The sequence below is a fragment of the Nanorana parkeri genome, unplaced genomic scaffold (assembly GCF_000935625.1).
Source record: "Nanorana parkeri isolate BGI_ZX_2015 unplaced genomic scaffold, ASM93562v1 scaffold1025, whole genome shotgun sequence".
Taxonomy (NCBI): Eukaryota; Metazoa; Chordata; class Amphibia; order Anura; family Dicroglossidae; genus Nanorana; species Nanorana parkeri.
Window position 1 is genome coordinate 146,545 of NW_017307293.1, and position 18,259 is coordinate 164,803.

General features: G+C 46.1%; 1 protein-coding gene across 3 annotated transcripts in view; it reads left to right on the forward strand.

Moving 5' to 3' along the window:
- The window catches only part of GRIP2 (glutamate receptor interacting protein 2), a 131,839-nt gene that overhangs the window by 69,216 nt on the left and 44,364 nt on the right, over positions 1-18,259 (forward strand). For all 3 annotated transcript variants that reach the window (XM_018567247.1, XM_018567249.1, XM_018567248.1), the window contains exons 2-6: positions 8,417-8,497; positions 13,711-13,846; positions 13,951-14,096; positions 14,945-15,031; positions 16,656-16,731. In XM_018567247.1, coding sequence (XP_018422749.1) covers positions 8,417-8,497; positions 13,711-13,846; positions 13,951-14,096; positions 14,945-15,031; positions 16,656-16,731 — 526 coding nt within the window. The remainder of the gene's footprint in view (positions 1-8,416; positions 8,498-13,710; positions 13,847-13,950; positions 14,097-14,944; positions 15,032-16,655; positions 16,732-18,259) is intronic.

Here is an 18,259-nt window from a genome sequence, read left to right on the forward strand (position 1 = left end):
CCCACTTCTAAGCACTACCAATAATTATATCTGTGACACTTTGTTTTGTTATTTGCATTAATACATAAAGTCAGAAGCCAAAGTGTCTGCTGCCTAGACCTTGGAATAAAGAATCATGGATGCAATTTACCTCCATTACAACTTATTTCATAACAAAAGGGGAGCAAAACAAGGGCCGAGCCTCTGCAAACGCCTTTGGAATGCTTAGAATGTGTTTGAAGAGCATTTCCATTGATTTGAATGGAGGGTTCTGCCAAACTTTACAATCAGACTGAACATGAAGTGATGCAAAAGTGCTGTGTACAGACCAGCATTTCTCAACCCTTTTTTTTTGTTTTGTTGCGGCACCCTATAAAAGTATGCAAAATCTCCATGTACCCCAGTCTAAAAATGTAAAAAGCAAAGTGTGGTTCACATCACAGTCCCCCCTCCCGTTCACATCGCAGTCCCCCCTCCCGTTCACATAGGAGCAGGTGTAGACGGAGGTGGACTCCTATTCTCTTCTGGATGCTCGGGAATGTAACATCTTCCACCCCTGATTTGCTTCATGTATTTACATGGTGCAGGCGAGCCAGCCATTCCCAAAAAATTAAAGGCACCCCCTGACAAAGCCATGAGACACCCCACCCTGGTGGAAAGACGCTGTTCTAGACTATTTGCTACAGGCATTTGCTTTGGAAAGCTTTATTAACACGAAGCAAGCACCTGTCCATTATACCCATGTGAGTGAAGCTCTAACTGGGTGACATCAACTTTGCTAAAGCATTTGTAAGACCGAACTCTCATTATACCGGAAAGTTATAAAGAACAAGGACCTTGCTGCTGGATCACCAGGGACTATATTAATGAAAGCTGAAGATTTCAACAAGATTCAAAACAGCTTTCGAAATTACATTAACATATATGAGGGTTAATGATTGGCTTTAGATCTATTTTAAGACGCTGAGAAATGTGAAAGAGCTCTGTAAATTAGAATAATCAGTTATAATGGTGTGAACCGCTGAGATAACCCGTTGCTGCTATGACTGATACCATTGGTTCTATATACTTTGCAGAGTAAGCAGAGGTTATTTAATGGGTAGAGAATTCCTTGTGTGGGTTTGGTGTTGATGGGATTCTTCCTTCTATAAACTTAGAAAGGAGTTCTATAAACACTGAGAAGCTTTCACACTTTATGTATAGACATTCCTGACCTCTGGGTGGATGTTTCCCTCTATAAATGTATAGGGAGGGGGACCCCTCTGTAGTTTCCTCCCCACATCAAGCTCTGTACATGTGTGTGTGTTTATTGGATCTACCATTGCCAGGGTCCTCACCAGCCATCCATCAGCCTGGGTCTGGATTTTGTCTCCAGTCAGATTCTGGTGGAGTTATTGAATAGATGTGTTCTAGTTGCCTACATCGGCTCCTGATCTGAGATGAAAGCCATATTATGCTTAAAATATTTCAGACATTCCTTACAGTGATTTTAGAGTTACAAGGATCATTGACCCTTCTGAAGTAAAGGTAGACTACAGTCCAACATTTCAACAAATGCAAAACACAAAAAGCTCCTACACAGCCCAACCTCATCCTGGCCTTCATCCTCTACACCTGGCTACCCTGCTATCTACAATTCTTTGGTACCTCCTGTCCTCATCTTCTGAACGTCTGGAGTGATCTCCGTCCATTCTATTTAGAATGGGGAGAGCTGGTCTACAGTTTGGCCCCTCCCAGTGCACTTTTTTTTGTGCTAAATACTTTTTGTAGCTCCTGTCCTCATCTTCTGAACTTCTAAGCCAGAAGGCCCTAGAGTGATCAGAGTCCATTCCATATAGAATGGGGAGAGCTGGTCTACAATTAGGCTCCTCTCAGGCCACATCTTTGATGCTTTTCATTTGATCACACAAGGGATCCCAGGTTCTGAGTACTGCCCATTCAGAATAAGCAGAACTGGCCTACGGTTAGACTCCTCCCAGTCTACTTTTTTGGTGCTAAATTCTTTTAGTAGTTTTTGTCCTCATCTTCTGAACTTTTGAGCCAGGAGGCCCTAGAGTGATGATCACCGTCCATTCCATTTGGAATGGGGACAGCTGGTCTACAATTAGGCCACTCTCAAGGCCACAATTTTGATGCCTTTCATTTGATTGCACATGGGGTCCCAGATTCTGAGCACCGCCCATTCAGAATTAAACATAACTGGACTTCATTTAGGCCCCTCCCAGTCTACTACTAGGGTGCCTTTCATTTGGTCACACAAGAGGTCCCAGGTTTCAGTTATTGCACCCTCATAATAAGCAGAACTGGGCTACAGTTGCGCAATCCCCAGAGATGATGGAACCATTTGTTTTCAGGCAGAGGGGAGGAGAGCTGCAGCACCCCCATTTTATCAGGGCAAACAATAACAAAGGTTTTTAACCTGCCTGATGGCTATGGCTTCCGTTGAAGCTGTCCAGTGGTTTCTGCAGGTGCTCCATAGATGTTAGGTGAATGTCTTCTGGTCGGTTGACTAAAGTCTATGGTCGGTTGACTGAACGTCTATGGTCGGTTGACTGAACGTCTATGGTCGGTTGATGAACGTCTATGGTCGGTATATAGACCAGCTGTAGCCCTGTGCAGCTTGTGAATATTTTCTTCTCTTCCAAGCCACTTTCTTCGAGTTTTCCTCTCCAACGAACAGAGTGAATTTGATGACCTTTTAAGCTTTCCGCAGAGAAAACCATTAGAAGAGCCAAAGGGTTAAGGTTTAATGGGCAATTAGACCGGCGCTGATTGATGCCAGTAGCTTGGGTTGCTATGCAAACCTTTATTAGCGCGGCCTTCCCGCGTATTATCTGTAGCACATCGCTCGGTGCCGAGACCTTGGCCTGATATCCCTGTCACGACGAGGGAAACATGACATTATTGAACGACTGTAATTGCAGTGCTGCAGAGGGCGGAACACATTATAAATGTGAATCTTCAACAGAGGTGGACCTTTTAGTCTTAATGCCCGTCAATAAGAACCTCACAAGTATTGTGCCAGGTCTTTAAAGCTGAACTCCAGGCAAGCTGTTAATTACGCAGATGGTTCCTATTTTTCCTATCAAACTATTTGCATCTCTTTACAGCCAATCTTGTGATACAGACAACTTTACTTTTCTCCCCAGCAGGTAAGCAATACAGCTTGGTCACCAACCTGCCCCCAGCCTGCTGATTGGACAGTGAGGGAGCAGATTCCGTCAGTCATATTAGTTGGGGGCAGGACCGGATTTACTCTGTGCTGTCCCAAGGCCAGGTTCCTCAATGCACCCCCCTCCCCACCATCTTAATGGAGAAGGGCAACCAGATGGGGGGGGTGCAGGCTGCATACAAGTGATCTCGGCGACATCACTTGTACAAAGCGGGCAATGGCTTCACTGCTCTACATTTAGCCCTGCTTGCCCGAAGCAGGGCTAAATGTAGAAAAGAACTACCAGCCCAGTGCCTAGAACTGCATGTCCCGGGCGTCGAGCGACAGGAATTCCATACCCCTGCTGATTCTCTACTCGCTGCTGTCCCTAGGCCGGGCCTTGGTGGCCTTGTGGGAAATCTGGCCCTGGTTGGGGGGGCTTATCACGCTAGCAAAACTGGTTGCACGGGTTCTCCCTTGCTGGACAGGTGAGCAAGCCGTCACTGGCCAGCGCTTGCCGCTCACGCACAGGGCTGTATTTACTATCTCTGCTGCCCCAAGGCCAGGTTCCTCGATGCGCCCCCCTACCCGCCAACCCCCATGGAGAATGGCAGACCTGCAGGCTGCATACAAGTGCTCTCAGTAACATTGCCGAGACCACTTGTACATAACAAGTGGCGGCTTCCCCACTGTACATTTAGCTTTTCTTGCCCAAAGCAGGCCTAATGTAGAAAACAACTACCCGCCCGGAACTGCATGTCCCTGGCATCGGGAGATAGGAATTCCACACCCCTGCTGCCCCTCTACTCCCTGCTGCCCCGAGGCCGGGCCTTGGTTGGCCTTGTGGGAAATCCGGCCCTGCTCACGCCATTTCTGCTCCGCGACCAGGGGTTACTGCGGCACTGCGCCTTTTTATAAATCTTTGATGCTCTTCGCTTCTCTTGCCCCTGTTAGTCCATCAGCTCTTAAGTAGGTACTGGGATAATCTCGCCCTCTAAGCAGCAATTTAAGATTTGCATATATTGGTGTGGATATATATATAACGTACTGGATTCAACCAGCTGCAAGAAATTTAACTATTTCCGGATGTGTGACTCATCCCTATATTTGTTACGCCGTTTACGTCTTTTGGGTTTAAATTTAGTTGTTTTTTTGTCTTCCGGGGAAATTGCTTTCTGTCAAACTGAGGAACAGTGAATCTTGTATTATAGTAGATTTGGGAAATCTGTGTCCGGCATGCTTATAAATTGGCATTATATTTTGCCTTGCCTGGTTCCTCCAACCGCACCGCCCGCCCCCCCACCCCATCATCAACATGCAAATGAGATTAATACATTTTTGTAATATTTTAGACCCAATGATGTCAGGTCTCTTTGCTTCTCTAAGCAATGCAGGCAGATCATGGCTGGTAGGAGGGGCCAGTTCTACAAATATCGAAATACCTTGATGGGTGAGTGTTGGCGTGAAATGAGTGGGTGTTCCTAAGCAGGCTGGATTTGCATGCAGAGTACCCTAGCTAAAGCCCACATGTGATGCTGAGCCTCCATGATTGAAATAACTGAAATCCAATGAATGAAAGTGGGCAGGACAGGGAGAGTCAGACTGGGGAGGAAAGATCTAGCTGATGCTAGACATCCTCCAGCCAGGAAATGAGGCGGAGCTCTATCTGACTTGCCGCAACTTCTAATGCACATTGTGAGAAGCTCCCAGTGTGCAGTGAAATCAGAGAAAGCCATTTCAGTCCAGAAGAGGAGCCGGTACAACTGTGCAAGACTGAAGGGAAGGCCGGAGTTTGGCTTTAAAATGTATCTAGAGCCAAAGTGGATGGGGTTCGGTGCCTTGGTAGGTTTTTATTGCTGCAAAATTTGCTCCCCCTATTAGTTCTGGCAACCTTTGTCACCGGGGCTGGAAGTGGGGAGGAATCGAAAAATTTGAGTTGTCACCAAAACAGAAATAGAGGGGAAGTCTTCCAATTGGCACCTACTCAGTGACAACTGTCTGCGGACATTTCCTCTACGGTTGTCTACCCAACAGGAAGTGAATGGGACACAGATGGAAGAACAAAACTGAAGATTTTAACCATTTTATTTGTCATACAAAATGGGTAACACATGGAAGGAATCCCCCTGGGATAGGATGTCCATGTACACATTGGTCTTGAGATGTGATGACGCTCTGCAATGTTAGGCACCTCCGTCGATGTAATCAGCGAGGTGATAATTCCCTACAACGAATGCGAATCTCTTCCATGCTGCCGGTCCACAAGGACACATTTAGATCAGAGGGAAGGCAGGGCGAGGGATCGGCGGCATGGTTGTAATGCCACAGCTTTTATAGTACGGAGTGCTGAAATGAAACTTTGTTTCATCGGCCTATTTAAAGACCCAGAAGGATGCTGAGGATTGGCTGCGGGAAGACGGCGCCCTGGTATTTCGCATTGCTTGGACAACATTCCGCACACCGAGCTGCAAATAACAACAATCTAATGTTACAAATATGGGATTCATATGTAGAAAGTATTGTGCTGGCTGCAGCGGGGCCAAGTTCTCCCGGGAGGAAATCATTGTCTGTCCTCAGATTTATCAATGAGAGATATCGCAATCCTCTCCCAGTGGTGATAATTTGTTAATTTGTCCACCCCTAATATATAGATCGATGGATGATGGAGAATTAGAGAGAGTGAGAAAATGAGAGAGGGGGTATGGTATGGGGTATAGTATGGGGTACTGTATGGGGTATGGTATGGGGTACTGTATGAGGTATAGTATGGGGTATGGTATGGGGTACGGTATGGGGTATGGTATGGGGTACTGTATGGGGTATGGTATGGTTTGGGGTATAGTATGGTGTATGGTATGGGGGTTTGGCATTAGTTAGACCTATTTTTAATAGTAACTCTTGAACACCCAGAAACTACATTTATCCGGAATCTACCAATCCCAGTGCATGCCGGATAACGGGGGGAGTTTACTGTAATTTAGTATAAAATTCTTTTATACTAAAATATAGATAATAATTTTATAATATAAAATGATTTTATACACAAGTAAATTGATGATACATTAAACTCTCTGTTATCCGGTATTCAATTAATCAGAACTCTTATCTAATCAGAAAAAAAAACCTGTGTACTCACTGTTCTGCTGACCTGCGGCATGTATTATCCTGGAAAAGTTCGTGTGCCTATTTGTCTTAATTTGCTTTTGATTGCTGCATATTAATATGAAGTAAATACAGAGTTTGTGTTATGATATGGTGTAGTATTGGGGTGTAGTATGGGGGTGTAGTATGGGGTATAGTATGGGGGTGTGGAATGGGGTACGGTATGGTGTATGGTATGGGGTACTGTATGAGGTATAGTATAGGGTATGGTATGGGGTATGGTATGGGGGTATAGTATGGGGTATGGTATAGGGTATAGTATGGGGTACTGTATGAGGTATAGTATGGGGTACGGTATGGGGGTACTGTACACGACGCACACACACGCAGCGTCTCCGAGTCGTCCTTTCCTATCTCCTCTCCTGCGTCTTCGTGTCTTCTCTGCCGCGCCGTTCGCAGCCTCGTCTCACTTGTGATTTCAATCTCCGGGAACGGTTGATGGGAAATGTTATTTGCGGCGATGTTTCGCTGTCTTGGACTGGCGCTGTCCTTGAAGTCTCTTATCTGGTGACAGATAGAAAAAAAAAATATTTCACATCAGACCTACAGCCTGTGTACAATATGTCAAAACTTTGCGGTTCAGGGACGAAATGACGGCGCTTTAAAAAAATGTGCTCCAGCGTTTAAATTTTAAGTCCCGACTGCACTTAATTTTCTCTCAGTTCCCCTACAAAGTCCCAGAAAGACCTGTTGATCCTGCCAGTGAAGTCACCTAATGCAGCTTCCTGTGATGGGGTGACAACAATGCTGCTCTGCTTCTGAATTCAGAGCAGAGTTGTCACCCTGATGTAGGCTGTGCCTGCTTCCGCCACAGTGGGAGGAGATGTTGCAGGGGGGTGTGGCTATCAGCATTGCCACTGATGAGTGTCAATCAGCTTATCAGTTAGCACCTGGCCACACCTGGGAACATGAACGAGAAGCTATTTGGCATATTCATTGTGAAGAAATGTAGAATTGTAATTTCAATACTTGCCTGCCCTTCTAGCACTACTTTAGAATATTCTTTCTTGCACGGGTTTGTAGATGCTTCCTCTGTTTGGGTATCTTTGTGTCAGGCAGCTTTTTTTTTTTTTAATCCGCTGCTGCAAGTAAGTCATCTACAGAATAAGCCATACAAAAGAGATGCTTCAGTAGCGTCAGTTACAGGATAAGCCCTCTAAAAGAGGGGGTGCAGGAAAGTCAACTACAGAATAGGCTGCCATAGGAAACTCAGCTGTAGAACAAGCCATTTAAAAGGGTTGCTGCTAGAAAGTCAACTGCAGTTTAAGGCACATAAAAGGGGTGCTGCGAGGAAATCAACTGCAGGGTAAGGCATTGAAAAGGGGTGCTGCAAGAAAATTAACTGTAGAGTAAGCCACTTTAAAGGGTGAAGGGAGTTCAGTAAAAGTTTGACAGTGATGGGACCTTAAGCAGCCTGTTTGGGAGCAGCAAGAGCAGGGGTGTCCCTAGCATTTGAGGTGGTGGTGGGGGGGAAGGGGGCCGTTGGAGTTTGGTGGAGAGTGATGCCGCTATGAGATGGGCGGGGAGATGTGTAAGGGCTCTGCATTTCCCCGCCCAGCTTTTGGCAACCTGGGACGCTCTGGCTGGAAAGTGGGCAGCTGTGCACCTGCCGCCCTCCCCCTATGAACCAAAGAGATGTTGCCTGAGGGATGGCGTCAGGCTGAGGGGGAGGCAGTGGCGTCAGGCTGAGGGGAGGCGGTGGCGTCAGGCTGAGGAGGAGGCGGTGGCGTGAGGCTGTGGCGTCAGGCTGAGGGGGAGGCTGTGGCGTCAGGCTGAGGGGGAGGCTGTGGCGTCAGGCTGAGGGTGAGGCGGTGGAGTCGGGCTGAGAATGTTACCTTCATGTCTGACACCATCTAAAGTCTATGAGCAGCCCCAGGCTTGTACTGAATTATGAGGAGCTGTAAAGCACAGCCACTGTGCTGCAATACTAATCAGAGAAGTCGGTGTGTATACAGATATATAGGTCTATAAAACATGAAAACATAGACCGGTCGTAGTTACATCAGCATGAAGGAACGCATTGCTTTCAGGAACTGCAATGCTTTAGAAGGTGTGCGTCAGATTTCCACCCTGTCACTTCTCTAGTCCTCAGTCCTTTTATTGTCCTCTTTTGTTTTTTTCTAGACGACGGCCCGTATTCGAAAGGCAGCAAAGATCCGACGGGCAACGATGTTGCTTTGGTGTCCCGGCGTCAGAGTATTCCAGGTAAGAAGATGATGAAGTCTTAACATTTCTTCCCTTGTATCACAATGTGGCCAATCAGGGATCACCTGACATGGTAAGACCACCAAGCTGCTTAAAGCTGATTGGCCGATTTTGTGATTGCCTGCAAGGCAAAGTGACGCTCCATGACCCGCCATCATAGAACTTTGACTGTTTATTGTTGGCTGTGACACCGTTGGGAGACTTCACCTTCTCTGTTGGTCCTGGTGAGCATGTCACTGTGGCAAAATGTGGTGGGAAATCCAAAGCTTTGCAGTTGTCACCAGAACAGGAACTGAGAAGAACTCTTAGAATGGGGGACCTGGGTGACCATTGTCTTGGGGCCCATTCACACCACGGGGGTATGTGAAGTTTTCTACTATTCAAAGAATGCAGAACCAAAGAGAACCCAGTTCCAGGAGAGTTCCCCATCAGGAGGTCATGGAAAGTGTGGCGTCTAAAGATCTTCCTCCTCTGAAGCACCATAGGAGCTCTGGTCACCTGAGTACAAACCTGGTGTGTGCTATAGGTTGGTCAGTATTGGGGATGACACGTTACTTACCTTCTCCCCTCCTTTACAAGTCAGTTTATGGGCCTGGTTATTGGTGACATCTTAGGTGGGAGGGGAGAATGCAGAACCGAAGAGAACCCAGTTCCAGGAGAGTTCCTCATCAGGAGGTCATGGAAAGTGTGGCGTCTAAAGATCTCCCTCCTCTGAAGCACCAGGGGAGCTCTGGTCACCTAAATCCAAACCCTGTGTGTGCTATAGGTTGGTCAATATTGGGGATGACATTAGTTACTTACCTTCTCCCCTCCTTTACAAGTCAGTTTATGGGCCTGGTGAATAGAGACATCTTAGGAGGGAGAGGAGAATGCAGAACCAAAGAAAACCCAGTTCCAGGAGAGTTCCTCATCAGGAGGTCATGCAAAGTGTGGCGTCCGCCTCTGAAGCACCATGGGAGCTCTGGTCACCTGAGTCCAAACCATGTGTGTGCTATAGGTTGGTCAGTATTGGGGATGAGACGAGTTTCTTACCTTTTCCCTTCCTTTCCATGTCAGATTATGGGCCTGGTGATTGGTGGCATCTTGGGAAGGAGGGGAGAAGGTCACATACTCCCTCATATCAGGAAATACCAGGTATTTGTCAGTTCCCCAGCAGATGAATGGAGCAGTGGCGGAGGTATTTCGGGTGGGGGGTTGTTGGCCTATCAAGAACCTCAATGAGTAAAGTGACAGGTTCTCTTAAAAATGTTACTGGGTTGATTTAAACAGCTCTACCATAATATATACACCCACTTATGCTTCTACTGTGGTTGCTGCTAAACTCTGCTCCTCAGGCAAGCCAAGGAAGAGTTGGGTCCCCCATGAATAATCTGAAATGACAGAACTCTTTGGTATGTATGCGGTTAACGTCTTTTAGATGTGGCCAATTTCCTTCTTTTATCCAGAGACAGTCGGGAGTAAAGCTCGGCCCGATGATTGGATGTCAGATACGCGCCTTAATAACAGGAGGTACATCGCTGGTCCAGCGGGGCCATACATGGCCTCTATTGTTGCTCTGCAGCGTGTGGTTTGTTAGCTCCTCCGGGTAATCCGAAATCCGGGGAGGTCGCCTCAGAGCAGCAAGTCTCCATAACTACAATTTAAATTTTTGTCAGCCCAGAAATTAAACCCCAGCAAGAGAGCATTAATATCCCTGCAAGGTGCCATCTGCAGTCATATCAAGATGTGTGTGTGAGGAGCCGGGCCTGGGCAGCTGGTAATTCGCACAGCGGTGGGGCAGATTGATAGGACACGAATCCCCGCAGAGCAGTCAGTCATCCATGAGGGATCGGATCAGAACTGTGAATGTACGTAACCCTTTCAGAGCCTGACAAGACGCTCGACTATCGCTCATAGGAGGTGTGCTGTGGAGCAGAGGAAGGCGGCTTTCGCTAGTTGCTGCCTTTTTTATTCTCCGCGGTCTTATGGCAAGCTTTATTTATGACTATACACTCACCAAGACAAGTATTCGGAACACTATTCTAATGCTGGGTAGGCTTCTCTATGCTCCTAAAACCTCCATTCTTCGTGCCATGAATTCCACGTCCCACAACATGTCTTTGAGATTCTGGTCCGTGAATTGACTTACACAATTTCTGCAGATTGGTCAGCTGCACATTCATACTGCGAATCTCCCGTTCTCAGGGCTGGATTTCCCACAAGGCCAACCAAGGCCCGGCCTCAGGGCAGCAGGGAGTAGAGGGGCAGCAGGGGTGTGGAATTCCTATCTCCCGATACCTGGGACATGCAGTTCCGGGCGCCGGGTGGGTAGTTGTTTTCTACATTTAGCCTTGCTTTCAGCAAACAGGGTTATATGTACAGTGGGGAAGCCACCGCTTGTTTTGTACAAGTGATCCCGGCAATGTCACCAAGATCACTTGTATGCAGCCTGCAGGTCTGCCATTAACCTGGCAGCAGAGAGAGTAAATCCGTCCCTGCCCGTTTTACCACATTCCATATGTTCTATAGTACGATTCAGGTCTGGTGACCATCCTATAACCTGTAGGCTTCAGCGAAATTCAAGATTCAGCAGACCAGGCTTTATTAATTAGTCTTGAACTGTCCAGTTTTTGTGGCCCTGTGCTATCTGCAGCCTCAGCTTTCTCTTGTTGGCTAGTATAAGTGGAAGCCAATGTGGTCTTCTGCTGTTGTAGCCCATCCACCTCCAAGGTCAACATGTTGAACATTCTGAGATGCTTTTTTTCCCGGTTTGTGGTTATCCAGGTTACCATACCCTTTCTGTCCCGAAGTAGACTGCCCATTCTCCTCCTCTGTCCTAACTCATCAACAAGGAGTTTCCTTTTCCAAACATTTTTTTTTTTTTTTTAACCTTTTTTGTACCATTTTGGGTAAACTACTGTGCACTAAAATCCCAGGAGAACAGCAGCTACAGAAGTACTAAAACCAGCCCATGTAGAACCAGCGTTCTTGTCACGGTCATAATCAGGGATTTTTCCTATTTTGGTGTTTGATGTGGTGCTTCCTTTTGGTGGTTCCTATTTTGGTGTTTGATGTGGTGCTTCCTTTGGTGGTTCCTATTTTGGTGTTTGATGTGGTGCTTCCTTTGGTGGTTCCTATTTTGTTGTTTTGATGTGAACATATTTATGAAAGTTCCTGTATCTGCATGATGATATGAATTGTGGCCACATATTTGGCTAATTGCATGAATGAGCGGGTATAGAGGTTTTTCTAATAAATTGCTTGGTTCATGTATTATATTGTTAATGGTCATTTACATAATTTAAGCTGGCCATAGGTAGGTATCCTCCGGCAAATGACCAATGGGGATGTGTCGGCAAGTATCAGGCTCACTTGAAGGGAGATTTTCCAACAGGTTGTAAATTCTCCCTTTAACAAGCACCCCCGGCCAACAGAGACGCCTTCTGCAAGAAACAGTACAGAGCTTAAAATACTGCATATCCAAAACCCAAACCTTATCTTCTTAGTTTTGGCTAGGAAAGTAGGAAAGGGTTAAATCCTATCATGAATTTTTTTTTTGTGTCCTATTGGGAGCATTTTTCATCACTTCCTGTCTTGTAGATAGAACAGGATGTGAGAAGAAATCTTTTTAAGGTGGGGGAAATGGTCTCTTAAAGGGTGAAGAGTGTGTAGAAGGCAGGAGAAGTGAACAATCTAGGACAACATCGCTAATTTGGAAACATTCTCCCATTCAGCTCACTTTCCAGTTCAGCTATGTTGTCCTAGATTGTTTCCTTCTCCTTTCTTCTACACACTCTTCACCCTTGTGTGAATAACCCTGTTAGCCTTCACTGCCACAAATGTATCCTTTGGAAGATTTCCACTCTATTTTATAAAAGCCTTCCATGCTCCATCCAAATCAAGAAAAGATACATTTTGGCTTTAATCCCTTAGGCTGGGTTCACACCTAGGCGCCCGGAATATGCTAGTTTGCAGCGCGTTTTTACCGCGATTTGCGGTAAAAGAAATGACAAACGCACTCAACAATTTGTCACCAGTTATACAGTAAGGTGCACACGAAATGGGCTTTAAACAGTAGAAAGTTATCATGGCACACTCACAAGCCAGCATGTAAAACAACTTGTCTCACCACTAAGGTTAATAACAGAGGTTTGGATACACGTCTTCTGCAGAAAATGTGAAAGCCGCACAGCCGCACCAAGGCACCTCTTATAGTGCGGTCCTAACTCTAAACTATGAGGTCCTAACTCTCATAGTTTAGAGTTAGGACCGCACTATAAGAGGTGCCTTGGCGCGGCTGTGCGGCTTTCACATTTTCTGCAGAAGACGTGTATCCAAACCTCTGTTATTAACCTTAGTGGTGAGACAAGTTGTTTTACATGCTGGTTTGTGATTGTGCCATGATACCTTTCTACTGTTTGCGGTAAAAGAAACGCGCGTTTCAGAGGGCTATCCCGCTGTATCCTAATGGAAAGCGTGACAAATACGCCCCAAAGAAGCTTCTGTACTTCTTTGGGCGTAGTGCGTTTTGCAGCGCATTTCTTGGCGCTGTAAAGTGCCCAGGTGGGAACCATGCCCATAGGCAATCATTGGTTTTCACATGTTGAGCGTTTTACAGCGCGTAGGAACGCACTGTAAAACGCCCAGGCGTGGACCAGGCCTTACAGACCACCATGCTTCCCAACCTCTTGCTCACAGCTGCTCCAGTCTCTCTTTGTCCTCCCCCTTTTCTATCCATTTTATTCCGTACCCTATCCCCATCTTGCTTTTTTTAGTTCTTAGTTGCTGTGAGGTTAGGCTGAAGGAGACTTGGGTAGGAATGGAACTAGTATTCTCCTGAGACGATGGGGAAAGAGGACAGTAGCTACTAGTAGATGGTCACCTTCAACTGGACTTCATCTTCTCCAAGCCACTTCTTTAGTTCTAATACATGGCAGGGACATATCTCGGCATTTATATCCTTGCAGGCAGTTCAGACACCCCAATCCAATCTCAATGAAATATGTCAAGGCAGATGTTAATTGCTGGGGTATGTTCCTATCACTCATCAAAACATATGGCTTGGTTGCCAAGTGGTTTGGAAAAGCTATGACATTACACAAACAGTTTACTTGAATGTCATGAACTCCTACTAGCAATACCATGAGCTGGAGAAAAGAGAACCTTGACAGACAAGAGAATGGAAGCTACAAGACGAAAGAACTTTGTTTACTTTTTTTTTTTCCCTTTTTCAGATGAATTTCGGGGAGTCACCATTGTGGAGCTCATCAAGAAAGAAGGAAGCACGCTGGGCCTGACCATCTCAGGGGGCACGGATAAAGATGGCAAACCTCGAGTATCCAATCTGAGGCCGGGGGGCTTGGCAGCAAGGTGAACTCTGGTAGTCCTTATGCCACTGTGGATAAATGTCATCTTTCCTTCTCAGAGTTCCTCTCCAGTCTCACTCACTAGCTTTCTGAATGTCTTCCTTACAGGAGTGACCAGCTGAATATCGGTGATTATATAAAGTCGGTGAATGGCATCAACTTGACAAAACTCCGCCACGAAGAGATAATCAGTTTGCTGAAGAACGTTGGGGAGAGAGTTGTCCTGGAGGTGGAGTACGAGTTACCGCCAACCAGTAAGCAACGATCCTATGACTGACATATTATAGTTTTTAATCTCAATAATTTACAGTGTGGGTAGACAGGTGTGATTAAATGTATATAAAGGACAGGATAGCAAAGGACGCCCTATACATGATATTGGCAATGTATGTGAAAATCCATCTGAATTATGGCGTTCCGGTGTTTTCATTGAAGGCGCTCTTTCTGCTCTTCTATGTGACAGCATTGGGCCAAACACCAGCATGGTCACTGATGCTCCTGGAAAGGGAGTGAGTCACATGCTCCTCCATGTTTGGAAAAGCATATTTTCCCTAAAATCTCCCAGTATAAATACGTAATTTCCAGCTCCAGTAATCTGACATCACAAATCCTTTTCATCTTGTCCGTAACATAACATCCTGAGCTCACTAGAAGTAAATAGAAGAACCATGGGTGTCCTTCAACCTGGAAGTGAGAATGAATTGCATCATGGAGCAGAGTGTGTTCGGGAGACAGCGCTGGAGTGGAGGTGAGTATTGGCGGAATTTATCAAATATATATGTCTAGACCAATTAGTATTGTTCTAGATATATAAATAATTGGGGTTTTGCGCAAATTTGGCCCAAAACCATTACCATGATCAAACAATTGCACACAATAGGCATGCAGGTTTCCTGTGCCTGGAAATATTGCATCACTATACCCTGTTACTGTTGAATGTTGTATTCGTCAAAAAGATTTTTTTCCCCCCCAGTAGACAAAGCTGTCACTGTTATTTGAATGATCTTTAGTATGAGAGATCTGCAGAGGATTATGTCCACAGGTCTGTCCGCCACTGTCTTATGTTTGCTGGTATTATAGTGACCCTTCGGTGTTGTTTCAGCTCCGGATAACACTTTAGCCATCATCCCAAAGACGTTGGAGATCACACTCTGCAAAGAGGGCAACAGTTTCGGCTTCGTCATGAGAGGTAACCACAGGGCACCTGTTGGTGTGAGAATATTAAAGCGGAAAATCTACTTTTGTGTTCACCAACTGCCTTAGCAAACCCAGATATCACTCTGTTAAAGTAGCAGTTATATCATCACTGTGCTGTACATAGCCTTTACAGAGAACAGAGCTGTAGGAGGGTCCCCGCAGACTCCACCCACTACAGGAAACTCCACCCACTACAGGCGGAGGCAAGACTGGTCACCCAGCACAAGGCGAGAGAGTAGCAGTGACCGGTCTTTATTACAGGAGGGGGCAGAAACCAGACCAGTCACCCTGTACAAGGCGAGAGGGTAGCACTGACCGTTCTTTATTACAGGAGGGGCGGGAGGCAAGACCAGTCACCCTGCACAAGGCAAGAGAGCAGCAGTGACCGGTCTTTATTACAGGAAGCTCCAAGTTTCACACTTGATTACTGCACAGATATGGAAGAAATGCACAAAGCACACAAATATTTAAGGAAGAATACACAGGACACTTGTATGAGGATAATATATATGCTTATCCTGGAGTTCACCTTTAAACAGAGCCGTCACAAGGGGGATGCAGCCCACACCAGGTGACACCATCAGGGTGACTGATGGTGTCATCTCACTCTGATAAGTCGAGCACTCGGTCATAGACCGAGAGCATGACAGCTGCATGAGAGAGGAGGGGACCTGGCGGCATACCTTATCCCTCCAGCTGAATGTCCCCTCCTCTCTTTGCCCACGACCATCCCCTAGATGGCTGCCGGCAGTGAGGTGCAGGTGACTTCATTACACACGTGTAATCATGTCATGTGCATACGTAATGACATGCACAACGAGTGACGCCCGGCCCGGTGACACCACTGTCTTTAAAGAATAATTTCTGGCAGAACAGAACCACTGCTAATGCTAACCAGCAGTCCAAAAAGTCCCAATTTGCTGTTCCGCGAGTTTTGTGGGATTCACGTTGGCCAGAATCCAGCGAGAACCTCACTGGTTGCATACATGCTGAACTTTTAAAAACCAGTACATTGCTTATAAACTGTGTTTTCAGTGGTTATTTGAAGTGCAACTTCACTCTTAAAACAATTTTGAACAGAGTAGAAAAGGGTTAGAACCTGATTCAGGTTTTGATTGCTGTCTGTTTCCCCGTAGACAAGTCTTCCTTTCTCTTCTGGTCCCAGCGACAAAAGGTACAGCCATTCCAGTGGCAACACAGATGGCAATGAAAGCCTTTCAGAGGTTCTAATCTTTTCGCATCCTATACAAAAGTAATACAGGGTTGGCACAGGGGAGTGCAGGAAACCATTTATAAACCATCAGGAGATGCTAAAAATAACTCCTATAAAACACCCCCTGACCACTTTCCATACCTCATGCAATTGACTGGCCAGAATTGCAGGCATTGGAATCTCAAAACCACAAACTTAACCATTGTGTACCCTTTGCTGAATAAATGGTGGTATGAAATGCTCTAATTGTGTGCTAGCTTGCTTGATTAACTCCCATCATGGTATGTGCTCAAGCAGCGTACATTCCCACTGATAGCATTAGGAAACCCATGTAGAAGCAAAGGCAAGGCTTTGAACCTTCGCTATCCTGAATAATTCATATTTTATCATCTTTTCGTTACAGGGGGTGCACAAGACGACTGGCACAAGTCCAGACCTTTCGTCATAACCTACGTGAGGCCGGGAGGACCAGCGGATAGGTATCGGAGCGGCACTGACATCCCTAGCCACCTCCCTAACATTCCACAGGGCCTGCCTGTTGTACCGTGACATCTGAATGCCAGCACAGATTGGGTTAAATGATGCATCTGCAGGGACAGCAGCGGGATCAGCAGGCTGGCACTTTAATAAATCCATCCCGATATTACTTAATGCCTTCCGCGGGCGGGAGACATATTGCAAATGGAATTTAATGTCACTTTAATTCCACAGCAGATAGTTTGGGGGAAATGGGATACATATGACAGATTAGGGTGCTAAGTCGTTTCTGCTCTTAAATAAATGTTCTTTTTTTTTTTTAAAGTAGACCTTGCGCGAAAAAAAATTATATTGTAACGGCGTAATCTGCTTTACGGGCTCAGCTGTGCAATGTGAAAAAGCTTTACCTGGGTTAGGTTTCTGGAGAGTCCAGCCGTGTCCCCTGCATGGCGTGAGCCCTATCGGCATTGCAAAGACTCTCAATACTCTTCCTGGTCTGCTGGTCACATGATTGCCTGTCACAAATGGGATCTGAATCAGTCACAATGCTTCCTAACATCATCGGCCCTGTAGATTGGGGTAATCCTTTTTTTTATTCCATGTATGTTATCTACAGGAAGTCTGGACAGTAAGAATGAATGGTCGATTCCCTTATACATGATATTGTCACACAGGGATAGTATGACATATGGCTTTGTTTAGAAACAAAACCATGTAATACAGTGACTGAGTAGGACATGGCTTTTTAACCATGGCTGCTCTCTGTACCTCCATCGGGGGGAGATCAGCACGCTTCCAGGGGCTGATCTCCTGTCCGATCACTGAACCCGAAAGTGGTGTGTATTACATCACTTCCGCTTTCAGCCTGCCATTTATCCGGCTGCTGTACCTGGAGAACAAACTAGTGAAGTAGATCTCTGCGTCATCAGCTTCTTTGGGGTCACTAGGTGACATTAGAGGTCTAATAGACCACTGATGTTTCCATAAAGAGGACCTGTCACTGTATTTGTGCTATCACATAGGGGGGCTAGTTAGCTCGCTATGTGATAGCAATAAAGTTAAATGTTAAAAAAAATGAGTTGCATGTTTTTAAAGTTCCCCACACCCATGTACAGGCACATACAAGCATCGGGTGCGCCTATGTACAAAAACGACAGCTGCGCCACACGTTACGTATCACCGTGAACGTTGGAGTGCAAGCAATAATTCTAGGCCCATCAATCACTGTTAACACTAAATTGATGAGCAGTAAAAGCTTTTAAAGCATTGCCCATGGCCAATTTTGGATATAGTAGTTTTTTGCAATTTCACGGGTGCATGCAATTTTAAAGGAGAACTCTGAGGGGAGTGCTTTTCACTCACCTCATAGTTCTAGCCGACGTGTGACAATGAGACTGTCACAGGTCGGCTCAGTAGATCAGGAGGTGAGCGAACACATACCGGCGTTCGCTCACCTCTCGATCCTGTCACGGCTCTCTGCCGTGACAGGGGAGGGGCTGGATTCCCCCCTCCCCGCTCCAATCCGCCAGC